This window comes from Nanorana parkeri, unplaced genomic scaffold (assembly GCF_000935625.1).
Source record: "Nanorana parkeri isolate BGI_ZX_2015 unplaced genomic scaffold, ASM93562v1 scaffold34, whole genome shotgun sequence".
Lineage (NCBI taxonomy): Eukaryota > Metazoa > Chordata > Amphibia > Anura > Dicroglossidae > Nanorana > Nanorana parkeri.
The window spans coordinates 7247-29600 of NW_017306302.1; the positions used below are offsets into that span (position 1 = coordinate 7247).

The 22354-nt window shown below is 40.2% G+C and overlaps 1 protein-coding gene across 4 annotated transcripts in view; it reads right to left on the minus strand.

Annotated features, from left to right (window-relative positions):
- Positions 1-1349: 1349 nt before the first annotated feature.
- The window catches only part of HOMER1 (homer scaffolding protein 1), a 91924-nt gene continuing 70919 nt past the window's right edge, over positions 1350-22354 (minus strand). For 3 of the 4 annotated variants that reach the window (XM_018569334.1, XM_018569342.1, XM_018569328.1), the window contains 4 exons: positions 7347-7506; positions 5980-6090; positions 4075-4155; positions 1350-1742 (listed from right to left, as the gene is read on the minus strand). In XM_018569334.1, the coding sequence (XP_018424836.1) occupies positions 1554-1742; positions 4075-4155; positions 5980-6090; positions 7347-7506 (541 nt within the window). In that variant the 3' untranslated portion in view covers positions 1350-1553. The remainder of the gene's footprint in view (positions 1743-4074; positions 4156-5979; positions 6091-7346; positions 7507-22354) is intronic. The other variant, XM_018569349.1, reaches the window with a different exon arrangement.

The following is a 22354-nucleotide window of genomic DNA, read 5'->3' on the forward strand; positions in this document are numbered from 1 at the left end:
ATCTAAATCTGATTTGTACATTTAACACTGCCCTCTCCACAGGGGAACAATGCTGCTGCCCATGGGTGGCTCTGTTGCTCCTCCATAGAGTGAGGAGCCACCCTAAGACAGGAAATGTGTTACTGGCTGGATCAACAGGTGAAAATAAAGGAAAAAAATTATAAGAATAATATAGCCTTCACATTTGAACATTGGAAAGCTGCAATATAAACAATGTTTGTTCTCGGTTTAGATATGCTTTAAAGTTATGCAGTGGTTATTTTGTTTTTAACAAAGTACTTTCTCCCCAAATGTCTTCATACTATAACAAAATAGCTAAGCATGCCATATACAGTCAATCCTTGAAAAGTCATTGTATATATTGTGGATGAAGGGGCTAAACGCTGACTGTAACCAACATCCCATTAAGCAGTGTTCACAGTTTGACCACCTCAAATGAATAGCTTCCCCGCAGCGATATATATCCTTATAATTGAGAACAAACAGGATATCCTATTATCGCTTACTACATACATTGCAATGCATAAGACGCTCATAAATGATGGTTTCAAAAAGACAAAAAGTAAACATGTTGCATTCATCTCGAAACATACTCATATGCAGGTAAAGTCCATACATTAAACTTTTGATAAATATTCTTCATAATGTTCTTCAAATATATATATATATATATTAATTTAACAATTTTAATCTCCCTAGTGTTCAGCTGCCTTTGGAGTTGGCTTTACAGTGTATAAGAAAATGAGACCCTTTTTGAAAACAAAATAGTGTCAAAATTGAACTGAAAAGGTCAACTTTACACTGAACACAGTAGTAAAGAAAACAAAGGAAAAAAACACGAGAGCAGATTTAAAAAAGAAACAGCTTCCAGTAGAAAAAAAAGGAAGAACATTATACAACTGGTAGGATAGAGTGTAAGTATTTTCAGGTAAAGATGTAGTCTGTCTCAATCCTGGTTAGGTAAATTAGTACTGTAATGCACTTTTTTCTGACAGTGCAAAAATATCCTGAGAAAATATTCAGATTACAACAAAAAATACAAAGGGTGCACCCCATCACTAAGGTCATTTTTTTTTTTTTTGCACAAAACACTGCAGGCAGGTATTTCATAAAAAGAAAATAGATTAAAATAAACCCTAGAAAATGAAATAAAAATTCTACATGTCTGAAAAAAAAACACTGGAGACTGTTTTTTTGTCTGTTAGCAAACCAGAGGTGGATTGCATTAAACTACTGGTAATAATTGTAAACATTCAGGGTTAGCGTTTCGGACGATCTAGCACTGAATGCGTTAAAAGTTCGTTATGGCCAATAAGGGAATAAGGAGGTAATTTGTAATTCAAGTTTTATTTTTTTTAATTTCCTTTCTGTTAGCTAATAAAGCAAGTCTCAATTTCACACTTCAGCCAACTACGAAATTTGCAATTAAACTCTCGGAAAAGGAATTTTCCCATACAGGTATTGTGCAGCTCTGATGCAGAGCCCACCACCGTGTCATGAATGGAGACGGTGTATCTTGAAGAAGGTTGGTGGTGGCAGCCCTTTTCGCCTTTTTAACTGCACTCTATCAACTTGGCCAGGTTGTCTCGCAATTCAGTGAGTTCAAAGATTTTTCCATCTAGGATTTCTAAAAGAGTTTTCAAGTTATTGCGAAATGCCTCCTGTTCACCCTGACTTTTCTCCAGACGTTGCTCTAAGTCAGTCAGCTGTCCTTCCAGGTCTTTGTTATGTGTCTCCACCTCCTATAAGAAAAAATAATTCAATTATTATCAGCCTGAGATATCTGGACTGAAGTTATAGAGCAAGATTTGACTGGTGGAACCCAAGAAGAATGTGTCTGCTTCACTGTGCCAAGATTTCCTTGTGAACTACATTTTTTACGCAAAGGTTCATTCTCAGATAAATGTATTTATTTATTACAGGTATTTATAGAGAGCTGACATTTTACGCAGCGCTGTACATAGCTGCACATTCACATCAGTCCCTGCCCTCAAGGAGCTTACAATCTAAGGTCCCTATCTCTCATGCATACATACAGGGACAATTTTGAGAGGAGCCAATTAACCTTTCAGCATGTCTTTGGAGTGTGGGAGGAAACCCACGCAAGCACGGAGAGAACATGCACACTCTGTGCAGATAGTGATCTGGCCGGGCATTCGAACCAGGGACCCTCAGTTCTGTAAGGCATGGGAGTTTATGGGTGCCTCTGCAAATATTTTAATAGATATTAATCCTTAATCTGAACAAGTCGATATTATTGTGTAAAACTGCAGTTAGTACATAGCTGTAAAAGCCACTGGATCCCAGTGATTTATGAATAAGGCAATATTTTTATGTTTGTGTTTTATTTAAGTGCCTGGCTTCTTCATTGCTCTGTATATTTCCAAGCATTATTCCAGATTAATTATTTAACAGTTATCAAATCTTCCTTCATATTAATTTAACCAAGAGTGCTGTGCCCATGATACTGGCTTCTGGATGAATAGTGCAATTAGAATCTTATCAGTCTATGTTAATATTCCTTTCATCACAGTTAGAAAGTGAATACGTAAGCAGATTTTAGGCTGAGTAAAGTGTTTTCAAAGTCGCCAATTGAATGTAGAAGAGGGTATTTCCCCAAAATCCTCTTTATCTGAAGAGATGACTGCACTTGGATCAATTTTTAGGACAGATAAGGTTGCTATAAAGTAGCCAACTGACACATCCTGAAATTCCAGAATGCAAAATTAGGTCATATGGTGTGAGCATTTATCAATGCAGGCAGCAAACTTACAACTGCTCGTTTGCTTATTTACAGGCAGTGGTCGGGCTGGGGCGCAGATACAGTATGACCACGGGCCCTTGGATTTGGTCCATGGAAAATCAAGTAGGATGGAGGAATTGTAACATGGTTAAACTGCTGTAATTTATTAATAATGAGCAAGGTAAACCAGAGCCAGGATTGCATAAACATTGTAGTAGCTGATATATGTTATAACTCATCCAAATGTGCAAGTTAAAAAAATGTTTTGTGCTTTTACAACCGCATTCCGTTTTTTTTTCTTAAGTATGTTGCTGTTAGCAATCAAATGGTTACCTGGGTGCAGTGTCAGGACAAATTCATCCAGTGCCCAGGGCAAAGACTCCAAACGGTTGTCTCACTAGCCCCACTGCTAGGGTTAATTTTGGAAATAGCTGAAGATCTTCTTTAAGTCATAAAGAATAATGGCCATCTGGTCTCAAGCTTTGCACTTTGGCCATTATTTTTTATGCTTGTGCATATGTCAGAGGAAACGGTACAGTGCTTGGACCTGATCTGAGGTCTTTGTATTAACAGCCAAGCTGAATTAGGAGGGTTGGGGAGGTGTACAGTGACAAAACATGGTTGCAGCCTGAAGAGATGTCCTCTAATGTATGGGAGAGTCTGTGTAGATTAGGGACTTGTGCAGTCTGTAGTCCTTATAGTCCTTAGGCTTTATACTTTCTAACCTTAGGCAAACCGCCTAAAGCCCCCCCACCCCCTTCCTGCCCCTGTGAATTAGTGAGCATAAGTTTCCATATGACAAGATAAGGCATCATAAGCACACAGGACACTCCAAGGTTGAGGGGGTCATTGAAACTATGTGTTGGTACACCAAGAATTAATGATTAGAGCAGCAGTACAAACTGAACAAAAAATGCAAGGACAGCAACAATGAAGGACTACAGCCGGATTGCACTGGCAGGTGGGGCACAATCCAGAAACTTTAATTGTACACACGTGATACTAACATTCAGCAACATAACTTTTGAGAAGCCCGCACTCCCTATAGCAAACTTCCATCCAAGGTTAGGGCCTATTTTGCCTATGCAGTGCACCTGGGATGGGTGCACTGACTGCAAGTGTCTGCAGACTCTACCAGAGGGTTAGTCCCCAGCCTAAAGGAGAAAGAGTCTACTAGTTTTAACTCTGGGACTGACATGCATTTACTTGTGTGCACCATTCCAGGCTTGTGTGAGAACAGGAACCTCAATCAATGTGCGGTGGGCTTTGTGTAGCCTTTGCCCCCCCCCCCCGCCCCCCATAGCATTTTAGAAATATAGACTGACAAGTACCTGTAATTTTTGGCTCAAAGAATCTCTCTGCTCTTGTAACTCTTTTGCGTGCTCAATTTCTTCCTTCAATCTTTCTATTTCCTAAAAGGCAGAAGACAAAAAAATTTAAAAAGATTTCACAATCAACAAAACAGCCAGGCAGTAATAATGAGGTTCAGCAAGTCACTGCACTTTGAACTTCATCTCCACTCTTCCAGACATGTTACTAAAATCCACAAGGCTAAAGAACACAATTTTACCAGAGCATCCTGATATCTCACACACATGACAGAGCCAAGAAGGAGCCTTAAGGATTTCCTTTCCTCTGAGCTGTGCAACATCTGTAGTCTGGATTTTGCAGATGAGAGTACCAGAAGCATTACAGGGAATCTTGTGTACTTACACAGTGTGGGCATCACTGACCCAGGGTACATTCCCCTGGTGCTATCGACACATGTGGCAGATGCTCTGGGGGGGTTTAGACCACCATATCCCTGTCCTCCTTAACTACATTCCAGCTTCCTAGCACTAATTTACAATGAAAATGCATATATATTTGCATATATATTTGCATATATATATATATATATATATATATATACATATATACATATCAATCCCTCATGAAGTCACTTTATACAAATTACCTTAAAATGTTTTACCCGGTTACATTTCCTCCCAAACAAAAGTGCCATACTAGGCACCCCATCCATATGTGTAAATGAGGGCTTAAAGGCCCTCCTTTGTAAGTTTATCTGGTGAGTATCTAAATGTATATGCATTACTTCATCAAGGATATGGGATCATATTCAACACTCCTGCCTGTGCATAGCTGACGTCCATCATGTAGGTAATATCAACATAAAACAACTATCATTTATGTACATGTTGTACAAAATGGAATAATATAATAGCAAGCCTATAGGTCACATTTCTAGTGTTAGAACACCTGCTGCTAGTTTAGTTAATTGCTACTAGACGGAGGACATACACATAACTGAATATTTTAATTGATGGGACATCAAAAGGATCATCACACCATCCAACCACAAATCCCTCCAATGTTAATGACAGTCAGTAAACGCTATAGGAAAGGAAGGCTAGATCAGAGGAAGGGCATGCACATGCATGGAAGACACATAGGTGCATATGAAGATTGCACATATATTCTGGCTTTGTGGAGTGACTGTATCTTTGCTAAAGGATAAAAGGAAGAACCTATCATTCTGAAAGGGGCTCATAGGGCTTTTAATACTATATTATTTTGTATATACCCTGTTGGACCTGTCCTCTGTTTCTGGGATCCAATAAACACTGCACTTTCTGGAAAAGAACCGGGGTTGCCTGGAACTCCCGTAAAGGTTCTACATCCTTTTCCTACTATACACTTATATTTTCACAACACAAGTGTCCTATATGACCCCATTTGCTACACCAGTCAGCTGGCATTTGCACAGATTTAGGACATCTTTATATGTGTATTTCTTCCTCGGCATTTGAGGACTTAAACATTTATTTCTGGAAGTTTCCACAAGCATCATAATAGCATTCCATGGGCTTCTTACCAAAGTAATAAGTGAAGATGACTAAACACAAGCGACCCTTTCTATTATATCATATCTATAGCACATTGGGCTCATCTGCTGATTCACGCATCTAAAGTAATTATAATCTCCATGTGACTAGGCCATGGAGCTACTCCTTAGTGGCACTGATACAATATTCATTGCCATGGATATCACACCAACATGTTAGCTGGCTGATCAATAACAGGGAAACTTTCTCTATGTAACAAACATGCATATTTTGTAAGATGCATACCAAAAAGTTTCCATCTGACCCTGTGTACTATAGTGCTTATCCTAATATAAACATAAACACAAGTACAATGTAAAAAACAAAATCTCAATTTTAAGTATGACTTACCTCTTCTTTCTTTTTCAGTGTAGATTCTAATTCTTGTATTGTCTGATTAAGTTCTGTTTTGTGCGTCTGCACTGCATTCGCTTGACTGCTAAGACATTCTAATTCGCTCACCTGTGTAAAGGTAAGATCAAAGGAATAATTATCCAAGAGAGGAAGCAGAGAGATTGCTGTACATTTTGAACATTCCACTGTACATTTATGGAATGTTTCACAGTTCTCAGTCATTCCTGATTAATGTGCTAGTTGCTTCAAGGACTAGCAAACCTAAAACATAAGTTACTTTACATAAATTATGCAATAAAAACCATCATAATTACTCAGTACTTGCAATTACATACTTTAAATCAGTGGTTCTCAACCTGTATAACCTCAGGACTCACATTTGTCCTTGGTCATTAAGTTGCAACCCAAATCGCAATGGAATGTGTGGCATTGCAGTACCGGGCGTTGGGTGCAGGCGATCGGACTGTTTGCGGGAGGTGCGTTTGGGGTGTCATTCAAATTAATCACAACGCACCTTCCACAACTGAATGCAGGTTAAGTGTGATTGTGTGGTACAGTGCATTAATCACATGGGACTGTACGATTAATGTGAAGGGACCCTACAAAAAACTGATAGACACACACACAAAACAAATTCATTTTTTTTCCAAATTGTCACTATTTATTTCTTAATTAAAACCTAAGAAGCAAGATATATTAAACAAACTCTATTACTAACGTCGTGCTACAACCAGCTGCAATCACTAATTCTTACAATTAATATGCCAAAGCCAATGATAATAAATGTACTTAGCATATAAGTTAATGAAAAGACATAAAATCATTACTGGACTTCAGCAATCAGTCTCCATGCTGAGCACAGTCACAACCGCTTCACAGGCAGGAGAACCAGCAACGATCTTACCGCTCAGATGGAAAGCTGGTTATCCTATGTATGGAGCGACTGTAACTGACTTTAGGATCAAGACCAATTGCTGAAGCCCTGTAATGATTAATGTGTTCTCACTGACCTTTAGGTTAAGGACATTTATTAGCCGTGGCAATGAGGATTTGGTTTACCTTCATTTAGATCAACTCGGGTTTTAAGATAAAATATTTTTCTACTTTAAACAAATTGGAATACAAAGGACACATGTGACTTTCCAGCCTAGCCAGCTATGTAAGTAATAAAAAACAACTATGTAGCTGTAGATTCCTGCACTGCGGGTTACAGTGTCTACACTCTGCAGCTTTGGTATACAGGAAACAAAGAGCATATGCCAATTCCTATGGAGCAGACAATAGTACATTTGCAGCATGTCCTTAGCTGCCAGGCAGGGATTAGATCCAATGTTGGTAAAGGACATCAGTAATTCAGTACCCACCCGCTTGTGGAGACGCTCTGCTTCTTCCTGATATGCAGCAAGCTGTTGTTTCCATTGTTTGACATTGGCAGTAGACTCCAGCAAGGCTGCTGTGAGCTTGGCATTGTTTCCTTTAAGTGTGGCCAGTTCTGCTTCCCAGTGCTTGTTGATCGCAGAACTGCTAGAAAAGAAAAACAGACACAATATTCAATACAACCAGCAAAAGTAATATCTACATTTGACATGCAGAAAGGGCTGATATGTTGAATGCTTCTAGAAACAATTTCAAAATCCATGTTGTTCTGAAGCTTGCCAATGTGAAATGGTGTAAAACAATAAAATGTACGACTCTTAATTCATCATTTGTCATATCACTATCATCATCACATGACATCAACAGAAGTCAAGATGGTGGGCGCATAGCCCACCATAGACCCCGCACAGCCACAAGAGAGCCTGCACAGCCCACCATAGACCCTGCATAGCTGTCTGAGACCCCGCAGAGCCCACCATAGACCCCAAACGGCCACCTTAGAGCCCACAGCCCAGCATAGACCCCACACAGCCACCTGAGAGTCTGCGCAGCCCACCACAGACCCCACACAGCCGCCTAATCCCCACAGAGCCCACCATATATATATGCGTAGTCACGTTGTAACAGGAAGGTGCCATCCCCAAACTGTTCCCACAAAGTTGGCAGCATGAAATTGTCTAAAATGTCTTGGGACGCCTGCCTTTACACGCACATGAACTTTAATGGCATCCCAGTCTTAGTCCGTAGGGTTCAATATTGAGTTGGCCCGCCCTTTGCAGCTATAACAGCTTCAACTCTTCTGGGAAGGCGTCCACAAGGTTTAGGAGTGCGTCTATGGGAATGTATGACAAATCTTCCAGAAGCACATTTGTGAGGTCAGGTACTGATGTTGGACGAGAAGGCCTGGCTCGCAGTCTCCGCTCTAATTCATCCCAAAGGTGTTCTATCGGGTGGAGGTCAGGACTCTGTGCAGGCCAGTCAAGTTCCTCCACCCCAAACTCGCTCATCCATGTATTTATGGACCTTGCTTTGTGCACTATATATAGTTATGCCCTACATTGTAGTTCCACAGTAATTTACACAGACTGCTTGCAGAGCACAGAGACGGCCATTTCAAAAGGAGCCATGAGGCGATGAAGAGGAAAGCTAACAGCAACTGCATATGCCTGCTTCAATGTATACTATGTAGCAATGTACATTGCTGGCATATGTTTCTTTAAAAATACCTCCACCAAGGAGGATAAAATAAGATTTATTTTTTTTAAATTTCAAACAAAGTGGAATGCAAAGGACATATGTGTCTTCCCACTGAGGGTTACAAGGTTTACACTCTGCAGCTTTGGTACACAAGAAAGAAAGAAAGAAAGAAAGAAAGAAAGAAAGAAAGAAAGAAAGAAAGAAAGAAAGAAAGAAAGAAAGAAACAAAGAGAAATCGACAAATATTTGTTTCTTTTCTGGTCAAATGTTATATAATACTACATTGTGGCAACTAGATGGCGCTAGTGGCCATAATGAGGTATTATCTTACATTATATTCAACATGAACAGAAAATATATCTAAGAACGTTAGTTTTTGCCTCTATTTGCACAGAACGAATGGCCACAGAGACTGGCAGTGCTTATAATTAGACCCCAGAGTGTCAGACTGAAACACTGTGGATCAATACAGAACTGCCAGAGAACCCTTTTATTTCCACTATAACCCAAGAGTCAGCTATATGTGTGGCTGGAATAGGCTACTTGTATCATAGCTGAAAGTGAGACTTTACTTTAGTAAATAGTAATAGGGTGTGACTAAAACATCAGCCTCCAAAATGTTTTGAAGATTCTATATAAACACAGCGGTTACAACAACGAAGGAAAGATCACAGAGGTTTAACTAATTCTATAATTCAAGATAAATTCTGACTATAATGTAGATGAACTGATTAAAGTTCCTATCACAACACAAGCACTCAATGAAATTAGGGTTCCCAAAAATAAAATGCAAGCGCTTCCCAGGCAGCCCTGTTTCACATACTCATAGCTCTCCTGATTAATTTAATGGCGTACATCAATGCTATTTCACGCTGTTAGACCATAAACCCAGCTGAACGAGCTTCACTCCATGTTGGAAATTATCATTAGAATTAATGCGAGTCATTAAAGAAGTGCCTTCATTATCTGCGCGTCGGATCACAATTCACTGCCAAAGGCTATGAAAGCAGTTTTATTTTCTGCAAAGTAGGTCAGTTATGAAAAATAAATCCCATTAGTTTCACCATATGGAGTATTATTTGGCATTGGAGATAAGCATACAATTATTTAAGCTCACCAAAAAAAGAAAAAAGATAAACAGCAAGAGATTGTCAGGACCAGAGATTGTTGTATATTCTGGTGTCATTCTGATCAGGAAACATTCTACCTACTTACAAGAGTTCCACACAAGAGATCTAAGTGATATATAGTGGACATACATGTGGTAGGATGTTTCTGTAAAGTTCAGGAACCAAGCAGTTCCATCTACAAGTCAGCAGGCAACTTTATAAGATCCAGGAAGCTCAATCCTCTTGCTACACTCTATCAACAACAAAAGTGAAGCCGTTTTTGGTACAATTATTGACTAACTAACCCCTGGGACCTGACTAACCCTGCCTTCGACCTGACTCAGTATTAGGCAAATTTACCAACCTTGGTTAGCAAGTTGTGATGGATTACAAGAAGGACAATCTAGGCCTAATGCCAACCCTAAATGTGACAATTTCTGGAAATTTTCCATCACTTGGAATGGAAAGGTTTATAGCAATCTGCAACCTACTGAGTTAATCAGTTTGTGATTCTGAGTGACCTAACGATTGATGTTGAGGTGGAAGTCAATCAGAATCACAGCAATGATAGTTGAAAGGTTTTTCAGTTTATCTGCACTCCAATTTTGATTACCTGAAATTGATCGAAATTGTGAAGTTATTAAAGCTACGGGAGGCAGATGGATGTGCACTGATCAGTTTCACACAGTCAAGTTTTCAGTCAAAATCAACCTTCAAAATTGTCACAAAATTGCAATTTGTACAATCAGCATAAATGGTTACAAATCCTTTATATATTAGAGGAAATATTGCAGAAAAACTCTTACTTTTTATTATAGATGAAAGCCCAGCTTCTGTTAACTTCTGGGCAGAGTAGGGAAGGTTCAGACCCTCTGTTTGGTTTTCAGTGATATGCCCAGGTTCAGAATTTTTACCCTCACTTCTTTTGGTGGCTGATCTCAGCAGCAACATAAAAATGCTAGTTGCAATTTATGTTGCATGATATTTGCGCAAATGTTTATCAAATCGATATTGTTATGGAAAATCACTAAAAAGAATTTTAGCGCACACAAACACAATATAGTACCAGTTTTTTGTCAAATATAAAAAAATGGGGTTGCGTCAGTTAAAAAAAGAGACATAACACATCAAAACCGTGGTCGCAGTTAAGGCACCCAAAATTTCCTATAGACAGCGCTTCACTTCTCATCAATTTAGAGTTAACAGTGAGTGATGACCCTAAAATTATTGCTTTCACTCCAAAATCCGTGGCTATGTAAACATGTAGGTGCACCTGATGTGTTTGTGCTTGTATATGTGTGTACATGGGAGTAGAGGCCTTTAAAATGTATTTTGTGTTTTTTCTATGCCACTTTAATGTGTGTGTATATATATATATATATATATATATATATATACATACACTATATTACAAAACGTATTGCGACACCTGCCTTTACACGCACATGAACTTTAATGGCATCCCAGTCTTACCCCGTAGGGTTCAATATTGAGCGGGCCCACCCTTTACAGCTATAACAGCTTCAACTCTTCTAGGAAAGCTGTCTACAAGGTTTAGGAGTGTGTCTATAGGAATGTATGACCATTCTTCCAGAAGCAAATTTTTTAGGTCAGGTACTGATGTTGGACGAGAAGGCCTGGCTCGCAGTCTCCGCTCTAATTCATCCCAAAGGTGTTCTATCGGGTTGAGGTCAGGACTCTGTGCATGCCAGTCAAGTTCCTCCACCCCAAACTCACTCATCCATGTCTTTATGGACCTTGCTTTGTGCACTGGTGCGCGGTCATGTTGGAATAGGAAGGGGCCATCCCCAAACTGTTCCCACAAAGTTGGAAGCATGAAATTGTCCAAAATGTCTTGGTATGCTGATGCCTTAAGAGTTCCCTTCACTGGAACTGAGGGGCCAAGCCCAACCCCTGAAAAACAACCACACACCATAATTCCCCCTCCAATTAACTTTACACTAGGCATAATGCAGTCAGTCAGACAAATACCATTCTCCTGGCAACCACCAAACCCAGACACGTCCATCGGATTGCCAGACAGAAAAGCGTGATTCGTCACTCCAGAGAACGCGTCTCCACTTCTCTAGAGTCCAGTGGCGGAGTGCTTTACATCACTGCATCCGACACTTTGCATTGCACTTGGTGATGTAAGGCTTGGATGCAGCTGCTCGGCCATGGAAACCCATTCCATGAAGCTCTCTACGCACTGTTGTTGTGCCAATCTGAAGGCCACACGAAGTTTGGAGGTCTGTAGCTATTGAGTGTGCAGACAGTTGGTGACTTCTGTGCGCACTGTGTGCTTTAGCATGCGCTGACCCCGCTCTGTCATTTTAAGTGGCCTTTATTTTTGTATACACTTAACTGTATTGCTAACAAATTCCTTATGTAATAGCGAGAGGAAGTGCCAATAGGGGTCTATTTGACCCCTAATGCCACCTATAGACCCCACAGAAGCTGATGAAGTAGAGATTGTGCTGTGCCAGGTTCTTCTATGGCCACTGCAACTGGACAAATGACAGCCTGAACCTGGATGTGATGATGATTTCATCATGTCCAGGTTCAGTAAGTGGAGGGAAGGTAAGCCACCAGAATTGTGCTTATCTCCCTCCAATACAGCCACAGAGACCTGCCATGCCAGTCCCGGGCATTAGTGGGCCGATAGCCGACAACGGAGGGGAGAGGGAGGCACACTTTTCAGTAGCATACAAGTGATCAGGTGGCTCTAGAGCAGCCAAATTACTTGTATCTGAAAGCCAGGTGCTGGCTGCAAACATTTTATTGCCCAGTTTCAACTTTACAGTCAACCACATTCTGGTGGTGGATGAAACTAATGAGCAGTAGATTGCTTTGTTTCTGGCAATTTCTTGTGATCGTATGTACAATTACTAATGAATGGAAAGTAGTTGCAATTGAAATTTGCCACATGTATGGCCAGCTGAAGACCTAGGCAAACTCTCATTGTTGGCTATCGTGGTATTTTAAAATCCAGCATATCTGTGAATAAGAAATGTATTTCCCTCTCATATCTTCATTTATTTGAGAAAAATCTTGTATAGGTTCTTTTTTATTCTTTTCTGTATGTAATATACATGTTCATTTTCATCTTATTACTACATCATATATGTACATTTACAAAAATGTAAAGGTCTTTTAAACAAAGTATGAACTATGAATGCTGAAACACTACAATGACTCCATGTTTCTATGGAGACACTGTGATTTTGAGTGTGAGACATTTGCTTAAATCCAAATCCTATTATTTAAAAGATTTTGCTTCGAAATCTCTAAAGGTAATGAAAATTATTTTGAACATGTCATCATCGTCAATACATGCCACAGAATATCATACATTTTGCTTATTCTAAACTGATTTAAATTCAACGCTTTATTTTGTACAATTATAACAGCACACAGCAAATAAGACTTTTGATGTTTGAAAATCGGTTGGGCAAGATGTGAAAGAAGTTGCTATGCCAGGTGTCATATTTTGGGCAGATACATATTTTAATGACAAAGTAAGTATGATTGGCCTAGTTCGAAAAGAGTTTGTTCACACTAAACTCAAATAGTTTAATGCAGCAAAATTAGCTTTTCTACCTTATCTTTAATACACAGCTGGTACAGTTGCTGGGAACCCAATCATTGCTTGCAAACAGCGGCAGGAAGCCCTGCTCTCATCTAAGATCCCTCTTTTAGTAGCTATAAAAGCATACAGACATGGTAAAGACAAAGTTCAGCTTCTTCATCATCTACCTCTAACATATCTGCTGCAAATAAACAATTTTAGTTGTTGCACTACTTACCGAAAGTCTCTTATAATAGGGTGGGTGCTTGCAGTGACTGCGGATGGCGCCCCAAACAACAGCAATATATAGAAATGTCACCAGCACACCAAATCCTAAAAGGATTTGGTGTGCTGGTGACATTTCTATATATTTTCTGCAAATTCTCATTATTTTAATCATATTTAATTAGCCTCAACACCCTCTTTCTTGATTCTTCTCTCTTACTAGCCCCACTTTCAAATTGTAATAGCTTAAATGTACTGAACAGGCCTGAAGAATTATTCCTGACCAATTTTGACCATGCACAGTAATCGCGGACCTTGGCATAAGCCATAGCATGCTTCCTGAGAGATGGCCACCACAAACCAAATGTATATGTAAAAAAAAGAAAAGAAAATAAGCAGTATTCCGTCGCTGATGTGGATTTGTTATGCATTGGAACTGATAAAGTAACAACAGGCTTTTAGGAGTTAGAAGCCTAGCAACGGGGATGCTGTCTGCCACCGGCCAGTGAGAGTAAAGGGGGCGTTGCCTGCAGTGCAGGGTCTGTGGCTCAGCAACCATACCGGGAGAGATAGGTGGAGAGAGTAAAATCATATCTCATGCTTACATTAACCCCTCCCCTTAAGGAGTGTCTCTAGGCCCAAAGGAGCAGGCTTTTCAGGGTCAGGGTGCTGGAAACTCCTTACCAAAATGATCAGAATAAACAGAGGAAGCCAACATCCAACAGTGTTCTTCATAGCCAAAACCTTTGAGGTGGATGAGGTTTTCAAGCGAGTTCTGAACCTTCCTGGAGTCAAATATGTCCACTACTTCAAACTTCCTCTGACTACTGACAATTACTGGAGGAGATGATGGTGCCCAGGTAAACTGGTCTCAGCAGAGGAACATGAAAAAAGGTGGATATCCTTATGGAGGAAGGAAGTTTCAGATAAAAACAAACAGGGTTCATCTGTTTAATGACTATAACAGGTCCAATTAATCTTGGAGCTAGCTTCTGAGAGTGAACCTTGAGAGGGATATGGCGAGTGGATAGCTATGCCATATCAGCAACCTTGAAGGTGGGTGTAACCGAATGTCGGTTATCAGCAGAGACTTTCTGAGAGCCATAGGTATGCCCCAGGTTGTTTTGCACAGACTTCACAATGGCAGAAAAATAGTCAACAAGCTTGTGGACATCTGGGAAATTAGATCTGTGAGCAGGAAGGAGCAGAAACTGGGGTGGAGGCTTTAAACACAAAAGAAGGGTGACAAACCAGAAGAGGGTGCCTCCAATTATTGGCGGTACATTCTGCCCATGGGAAGAAAGCCCATTCAGTTTGCCTGTCAGAGGTAAAACAACAGAGGAAGCCTTCAAGGGACTGACTGGTGCGCTTAGTTTGCCTGCTAGAATGAGGGAGATATGCAGGAGAGACAGAAAGTTCTATTTCCAACTGAGAACAGAAGGCTTTAGAGAAACAGGTTATGAAATCTGCAGTCCGAAAGTATCTTCACTGTAATGCCATGAAGCCTGATGATTACTTGTATGAAAATGGTAGCAAGTTGTTTGGCAGAAGGCAGTTTGGGTATTGCCACATTGTGAGCCATTTTACTGAAAGGGTCCACCGATATCCAGATGACAATCTTGCCTTCCAAGGGAAGCAGGTCCTCAATAAAAACCATCATGAGATGCATTCAGGGACTTCAGGAACAGGTAGCTGTAAGAACAGGCCTGAAGAATTATTCCTGACCAATTTTAACCATGCACAGTAATCGCGGACCTTGGCATAAGCCATAGCATGCTTCCTGAGAGATGGCCACCATACAGAACAAGAAATAACTAAAATGGTCTTGCAAATGCAAGAATGGCCAGCAGATTTAGCATCATGTGGCTGTTGAAAGGACCTTAAGTCTGAGAAATGTGAAAGCGCCTTAAAATGGAGCTGGAGAGGAACGAACAACCAGTTGGCAGGGGAACTCTTAGGAGCAGATTTCTGAATTGCTTGGTGGAAAGGAAAAGTTAGGAGAGAATGGAAATGATCTGGCCAGGAGACAAAATGGGTTGCTCATCATAATAGGGAACCACAGGATGCAAAGCTTCTAGAAAGAACATCTGCTTTAATATTCTTAGAACCTGGGCAATAGGTTGTGATGAAATTGAAGTGGGAGAAAAAGAGGGACCACTGGGCTTGCCCTGATTGACCTAATATACTTGAGGTTTTTTGTGATTAATGTAGATGGCATCTGGATGCTGGGCACCCTCCACCCAATGTCACCACTCTTTCAAAGATCACTAACATTGGCAACCAGGAGCTAGCTCCTGGTTGCCAATGTTATAGTTGTGCTCATATGGAGAGAACTTATGAGAAAATTAAGCACAAGGATGCCGGTTGGAGGTGCATTGGAGGCTCTTCCTTGCCTCCAGTTCTTGTGATGATTGATGAACTTGCTCTGCATGCTGGTCTACAACCGGTCAGGTTGCCACACCACTGATTGAAGTCATCACGCCTGTGCTGTAATCAGTAAAGGACAGCTTTCCCATCATCATGGTGGGATGTACTGTAGGTGCTGCTAGAGGTATTAGCAATGAAGGTTGGAAGACTCCTCCACTGGCTGTCATATGAGTGCTGATTAAGGTGAGTATTACTGGGTGTTAGAAACATGATTTTTGAAAAAAACAAAAATAGATTTAAGAGTAGGGAAAGGCCATTTAGATTTTTTTTTGCCGTAATTTAGCTTTAAGACTGAGTGGCAACAAACTGCAACACACATCTAAGACACATGATCATGTGTTTTAATGCACATTAACACAAAGGTGTTGATCCAGCCCTAAAGAGGAACTTTACCCATATCTTTCTTTGAAATTACAACAAAGACACCTTTAGAAATGTTTAGTAATGACAATCTACAAACACATACTTCTAGACAATTGCCGGTTTATTATTCTTTGCATAACTTATTTCTCTTTTCTTCCCCAGTCTTCTCACAGTGACCAGTTTTACTTAGAACAGATTACTAGATCTCCTTTTACTTCCTGGAACTCTGGCATATGTGACTTGGACATGTGATCATGCACATCATCTTGAGTGGAAAATGTCTTTCCCGGAGATCTCGTGAGATTACAGATGAGATTTCCCAGCAATGTACTGCTGATGTAACCTTCCCAGGATGCAATGCTTGGGCACATTTAAAGAAAAATGTTTGTTTAACTAATGAATGTAAGATGAATGATAAGAATGAATGTAAGATCATTTCATATCAGCATGCAGAGCACAAAAGCCTAAGCACCTGTCTAGTAATGGATCAATACCGGTGGTCCATCCAGTGTGCACATTTTACTCATTTAATGTTCTGTCCAAGCATACAGGGCCGGCCTTAGGGGTCCTCTGATCACTCCAGTGTTTGTAAATAACTGGGGACACATAGTACTATGTGTCCCCAGTTATGAATGACCAGGCTGTGATTTACATCACCCCTGTTCATTCAAGATTTCCTCAATGGGGAGAAGCACTCAGTACAGAGGCTACTCCCCATTCAGAAACTATTGATAGTAAGTATGAATGGGAGGAGCCTCTGTACTGAGTGTTTCCCATTCATTGAGTGCTGAGGCTGCTAAAAAAGAAATTGAGGATTTGGTGTCCACTTCCCGGCCGGCCGTTGTAAAAAAACGGCCGGCCAGGAGCTCTCTAGATCTGAGCGGGCGTCTTTAGACGTCCAGCCACGCCCCCTCACGCGCACAGCTGGGCGCTCGCGAGCGGGAAATGCCTGTTAACATACAAGCAATCCGCCGGCTATAGAGCCGGCGGATCGCTTGTATGAGGTCCCGTGAATTGCGCCCTCCCCGGCTCCCCCCCTCCCGCTGTCAAGCTGGTCCCAGGCTCCGCTATGCCCAGTGCGAGCCCGGGACCAGATAGGTTTGTATTTATTCAGCCAACACATGTATTGATGTTTGAGTGTGTGTACAGTGATGCAATGTACAGTATATTTGTACCAGAATTACTCTATTGTAAAAGGAAGATATTTTTATATAATTTTGGTCTAATGATACTACTGTATTCCATGAGTGTGATACAGCAATGTAATATTTCCTCAAATGACAAAGAAATCGCCTCAACTAGTCTGATGGTCTTAAGCTAAAATTGAATTTGCTGTATTTGGTTACTGCACCTTGCACATCATCATTGCTCTTTGCACTATTTTTGTGCATTAATCTCATACTGTTAATCCTGAGAGTCTACTTGTGTAAAGACTGAGAGGTTATCTGAGGGAAATGCTGTCCCTTCATGCCAGTGACTCATGTCTTAGCTCCTCCATAGGAACAGACTTTACTTTTAGTTATCACACTGTGGTTAGACATCTGTTAGAAACTTGGGGATGCTTTATAATAATATGTCATTCAGGAGCCAGTCTGCCCAATCGAGGAGAATGTATTCGGTTTTTTTTAGGAGCCATCTCCATTGACAAAGACCTCAAAAGTTAGGTGACAGCTATAATGTTTAGGGAGCATTGGCTACCTGATTCCTGGGATTTGTCCTACCCTGGTTTACAAGATGTTAAATCTGAACTCCAGCAAGCTATAAATGACATAAATGAATGCATTATTGAGTGTCTTTTTCTTAAATGCAGGCAGTGCAAGTCCCTGCATGTGACCTGGTATCAGCCTCTTGCAATTCATGTATAGCAGAGCTCAGAGCTTAAATGGAGAGCAGCACAAGGAGCCACTCAATTGTGCTACATTATGTGCTGCAGTGCAAACAGAAAAACTTGCTGATAGGAGTAGAGAAGAAAGCAACAGAGAGATGAGCTCATCAGTCTGCTGCTTTTCCCTTACTGTCCATTCACAGGCTGAAGGATGGACAGCCCATGTAAGTGTTTTACGAAACTGTATCAGAGACAAATCAGGTCTCCTAACTTGACAGACAGGCCTGTTAAGTGTGGCAGCGCTGTGTATATCTCAGGATGGGATGGACAACAATGTAAGTTATTTTGAAAGTAAAATAGCCACCATTTGCATGTATTGTATCTGTGTATTTAGCTTTTGCTCTGGATTTCAGTTTCAAGAATGAATGAAAGGATGCTCTTTATCATTATCTCTTAGTAACCTTATTCTCAAACTACGTGGCTGCCTTGAAACCCCCACAAGTAGAGTCTAAAAACGACCTAATGAACAGTCCATGAACTCTTCAAGAAGTTGTAACTTGGATATAATGAACAAACATCCTCCTTTGTGAAAGAACTAAATACCGAGGCACACAAGCCTACTTAGACATCTGGCAAAGCGTTGGTGGTGTTGAAAATTGTTTGAGAGTAGAGTGAATGTAATAACATGAAGATGCCTATAAACAACTTAGTAAAGTACCGTGGTATTAAGACTTCTGAAATATGACTTGAGTTGCAGCTTTTATATTACGGGCTCTTTTGCCCAAATCAGATATCTAAACAATAAAGAGGACCTGTGGTCCTATTAAAACCCTTTAGATATGTCTATGAAAAAAATAAACAGTTACATGTAAATAATCTGATCAAAGTGGGTAAACACAGCAAAAGCCTTGTTTTATGTAGAGTTTGTAATTATACATGTACATAGGGAGGGTTATATTTGTTCATTACATACGTAGGCTCTGTGTCCTGCAAAACCTCTTATTTCACGGATAAGGTCTTTATACCATTCTGGTACCCTACACCATCTTTATTGATAAAAGAACAAGTAGGTTGCTTGTTCATTCAGAATGATATTTTACACATTCTAGTAACCTCAGACTGATGCTTTTCAGTGGTCATGGAACACTTTGCTACAAAACCCATCCATAATAATAGCCTATCCCTTTTTTCTGGCATGGCTCAGCTGACCAGCATAATTAGTGCTAGCAAGTACTCCAATGTCATTACAATGGAAGAAAACATATCTGTCCCACAAAATAAGGAGTTAAAAAAAATAAAGTAATCCACAACAATGAACCTCTCTTGCTCCCTTTTGGTCTATTAAATATACAATTGAAAGTTTTTTTATATCTGCTCAAGAAGTGCAAAAAATACCTATTGATCCTGCCATAAATCCCATCAGTGGCATCACTAAGGAGGGTGCGGCCCGCACCAGGGTGACACCAAAATGAGTGACAGTAATTTTGGTGTCACCCCCTCTGAAAAGTCGGTACTCGGTCATGGACACCTGCGTGTTTGGATTTCAGCGCTTTTTTTTCACGCAGTCGTACACGTGGGCAAAAACAAACAATTTTTAATAGATATTAACAGCCCAGAAAATCTTTTTTGTACACGCAGGTGTGAACCCACCCCTTAAGAATGTATTGTTTTTTGCGTTCTGTGCGTTTCCGCACATGGAAAAACGCTCAGGAGTGAACCAGGCCTAAATGTACAGAATATAATTGGCTCATATTATTTATCGGTAATAAAATCAAAGATTGTTGATCAGGGGAGTTTCCAAATGCCCTAGGAGTTCAGAAAGTAATTTTTTCCCAGTTGGAGTAAATTGGACCATGCTTATAAGGGTTTTTGCCTTCCACTGGATCTACTGTGAGTTTTGGGTTTCAATGATGCAGGTTTTTATGAGGGACATAATCTAAGATCTACAAATCATTAGATACTTTCCTTAGTTTTGCACTTTGTAGACTAGATCGGCCTTTCTGCTTTGGCCTTTTTACCCCAGAGGGACCCTTGAAATCCTTTTGAAGTCTCAGAGAACCCCTGCTAAAAAAACAAGACCTAATAAATAAATCTACAGATCACAGTAAATTAGCATGATCAGGAAGTTGTAGAACATTTTAAATAGAAGAATAAAGAAAATGGCATGCCTAGAGTATTTGACACCCAACAATCCCCTGCTCGGCAATAATAATTAAAGTGGCACTAAACTCATGAGGTAAATCTTAAATATGCATTCACGAATCCTAACTATTAACAAAAAATGTAACTGATTTGTGTATCACTCGGCTGTAGATCCTCAAATCATCTCTGAATTGGTGTTGACACTGTCCTTCCTTCTGGAGAGTGGCTACTTTTCTTCCCCATGGTCCCTGTGTGTGATGTAAAGTAGTCACCACTCCAAGCTGACTCCTGTAATGGACTCCAATCTCAGTACAAATTAGTAAACTAAACATAAGATTGTAGTCCATCATGGGAGGGAGAGGTGACAACTTTGCAAAACACATACAAGGGGAACAAAAGTAGCCACCCTCCAGAAGGAAGGACAGTGTCAGCACCAATTCAGAGATGATCTGAGGATCTACAGCCGAGTGATACACAAATAAGATACATTTTTGTTAATAGTTAAGGTACTTGAATGCATTTTTAAAATTTAACTCCTGAATTTAGTGTCACTTTAAATGAAACAAATAAAAATGCCACAAAAGAAACACAAACTGTGAAATTGTAGTGTCCCTTTACTCTAGTTGTCAGTGGACAAAATTGCCCCTCACATTGGAGGTTATTAGAGTAAAGCCCTTTAGATTGGCCATCAGTTTAGATATGATCCGTTACATTGGACGTCAGTGAGAAATTGCCCCATTATATAAGTGGTCATTGTAGGCGGGAGAGCAATTTGCAACTGCTCAAGGAACCCCTAGCAACCTTTGGAGGAACATTGGTTGAGAAAGACTGGTCTAGAAAGGATTTGTAATTTGTAAATATTAAAATTGTGTTGTAGAATGCATGTAGAACCAACGGCTGTACACAGTAAATGGTTTGACTAGATCACCAACTTAGGAACATAATGAAAACTAAGGAAGGTCTGATAACACATTTATACACATAGCTATATAAGTATCTATGCCACAGGACCAAGCTTTCAGTGTGATGCCCCTCCTCCTTGCCATTGCTAAATATAATCACACTGTAGTCACTATTAATGTTTAGTGCAGTAATGTTCATATAGTGTTTACCCAGCCTCTCCCATAGATCCCATTAATCCTTCACCTTTCTCTAGAGATACAGAGTCTACCTGTCCCTATGTTACACACCTCCCATAAGCATACATCCCAAACCCTGTGTTTTGCGTCTGTCCCACAGTAAACTGCACATACATTGTTTTAGGAGAAATGTTTATATTTGGGTGTCAGGCCATTCTACGCTATATCATTTGGGCTCTCACCTGTCATAGTCCTGCCTTACCATTACATTGCGTTTGGTCATGCCGCACTACAGGCTTCTGCCCATACAAGATTTCACTGTGCGTGGACACATTCATTTCAGGGTATGGATGGGGGAAAAGCAGTAGAATGTTATGTACATTGTAAAAACGAAGCCCATCTGTGGCCAGGGGATGGAAGTTGGACACTTTACAAGGCATAGGTGACTTGAAAAAAATTAGCAAATAGTAAGAACAATCCAGTAAACTCAATCTCGCCAGACCTCTCAATGTAAGTTTTTCTATTCTTTCTCCATTTAGTTTCCCTCTACAGCTCTCCTAGAAGACTGCCTAGTTCTCCAGTGTCTAGACATGGTAGCTATTTAGGCATCTCTGTGCCTGCTTGTCTATCTACCATTCCATCCGTGGAATTAAAACCCACTTTTCCAATATAAATTCATGAACAGTGGCTCCTAACTGATAGGTGTACAGTATATGATATATCCACTCTAAAGCATGCAACTATTTCTGAAGTGTGCCACAATGTTTCACATTAATAATGCCAAAGCTACAGTCACATCTAAAGGGAGTTTGTGATCTTTAATTCTTTCCCTACCCAGTAGTTACATAATCTTCCTCAATCCTCTTACATCTACTGGGGATTGTATCTGTGATATATCCATGTCTTATTGCCTCATTTCTTGTCTGATGTCTACAGTCACTGTGACATAATATAGTATTACCTAGAATCCTCATTGTAGTAATCTTCTTCCAGTGTTATCACCTAACTACAGAGTAAAAAAAAAAAAAAAAAAAAAAAAGCCCCTGCCACTTTTTTAAAA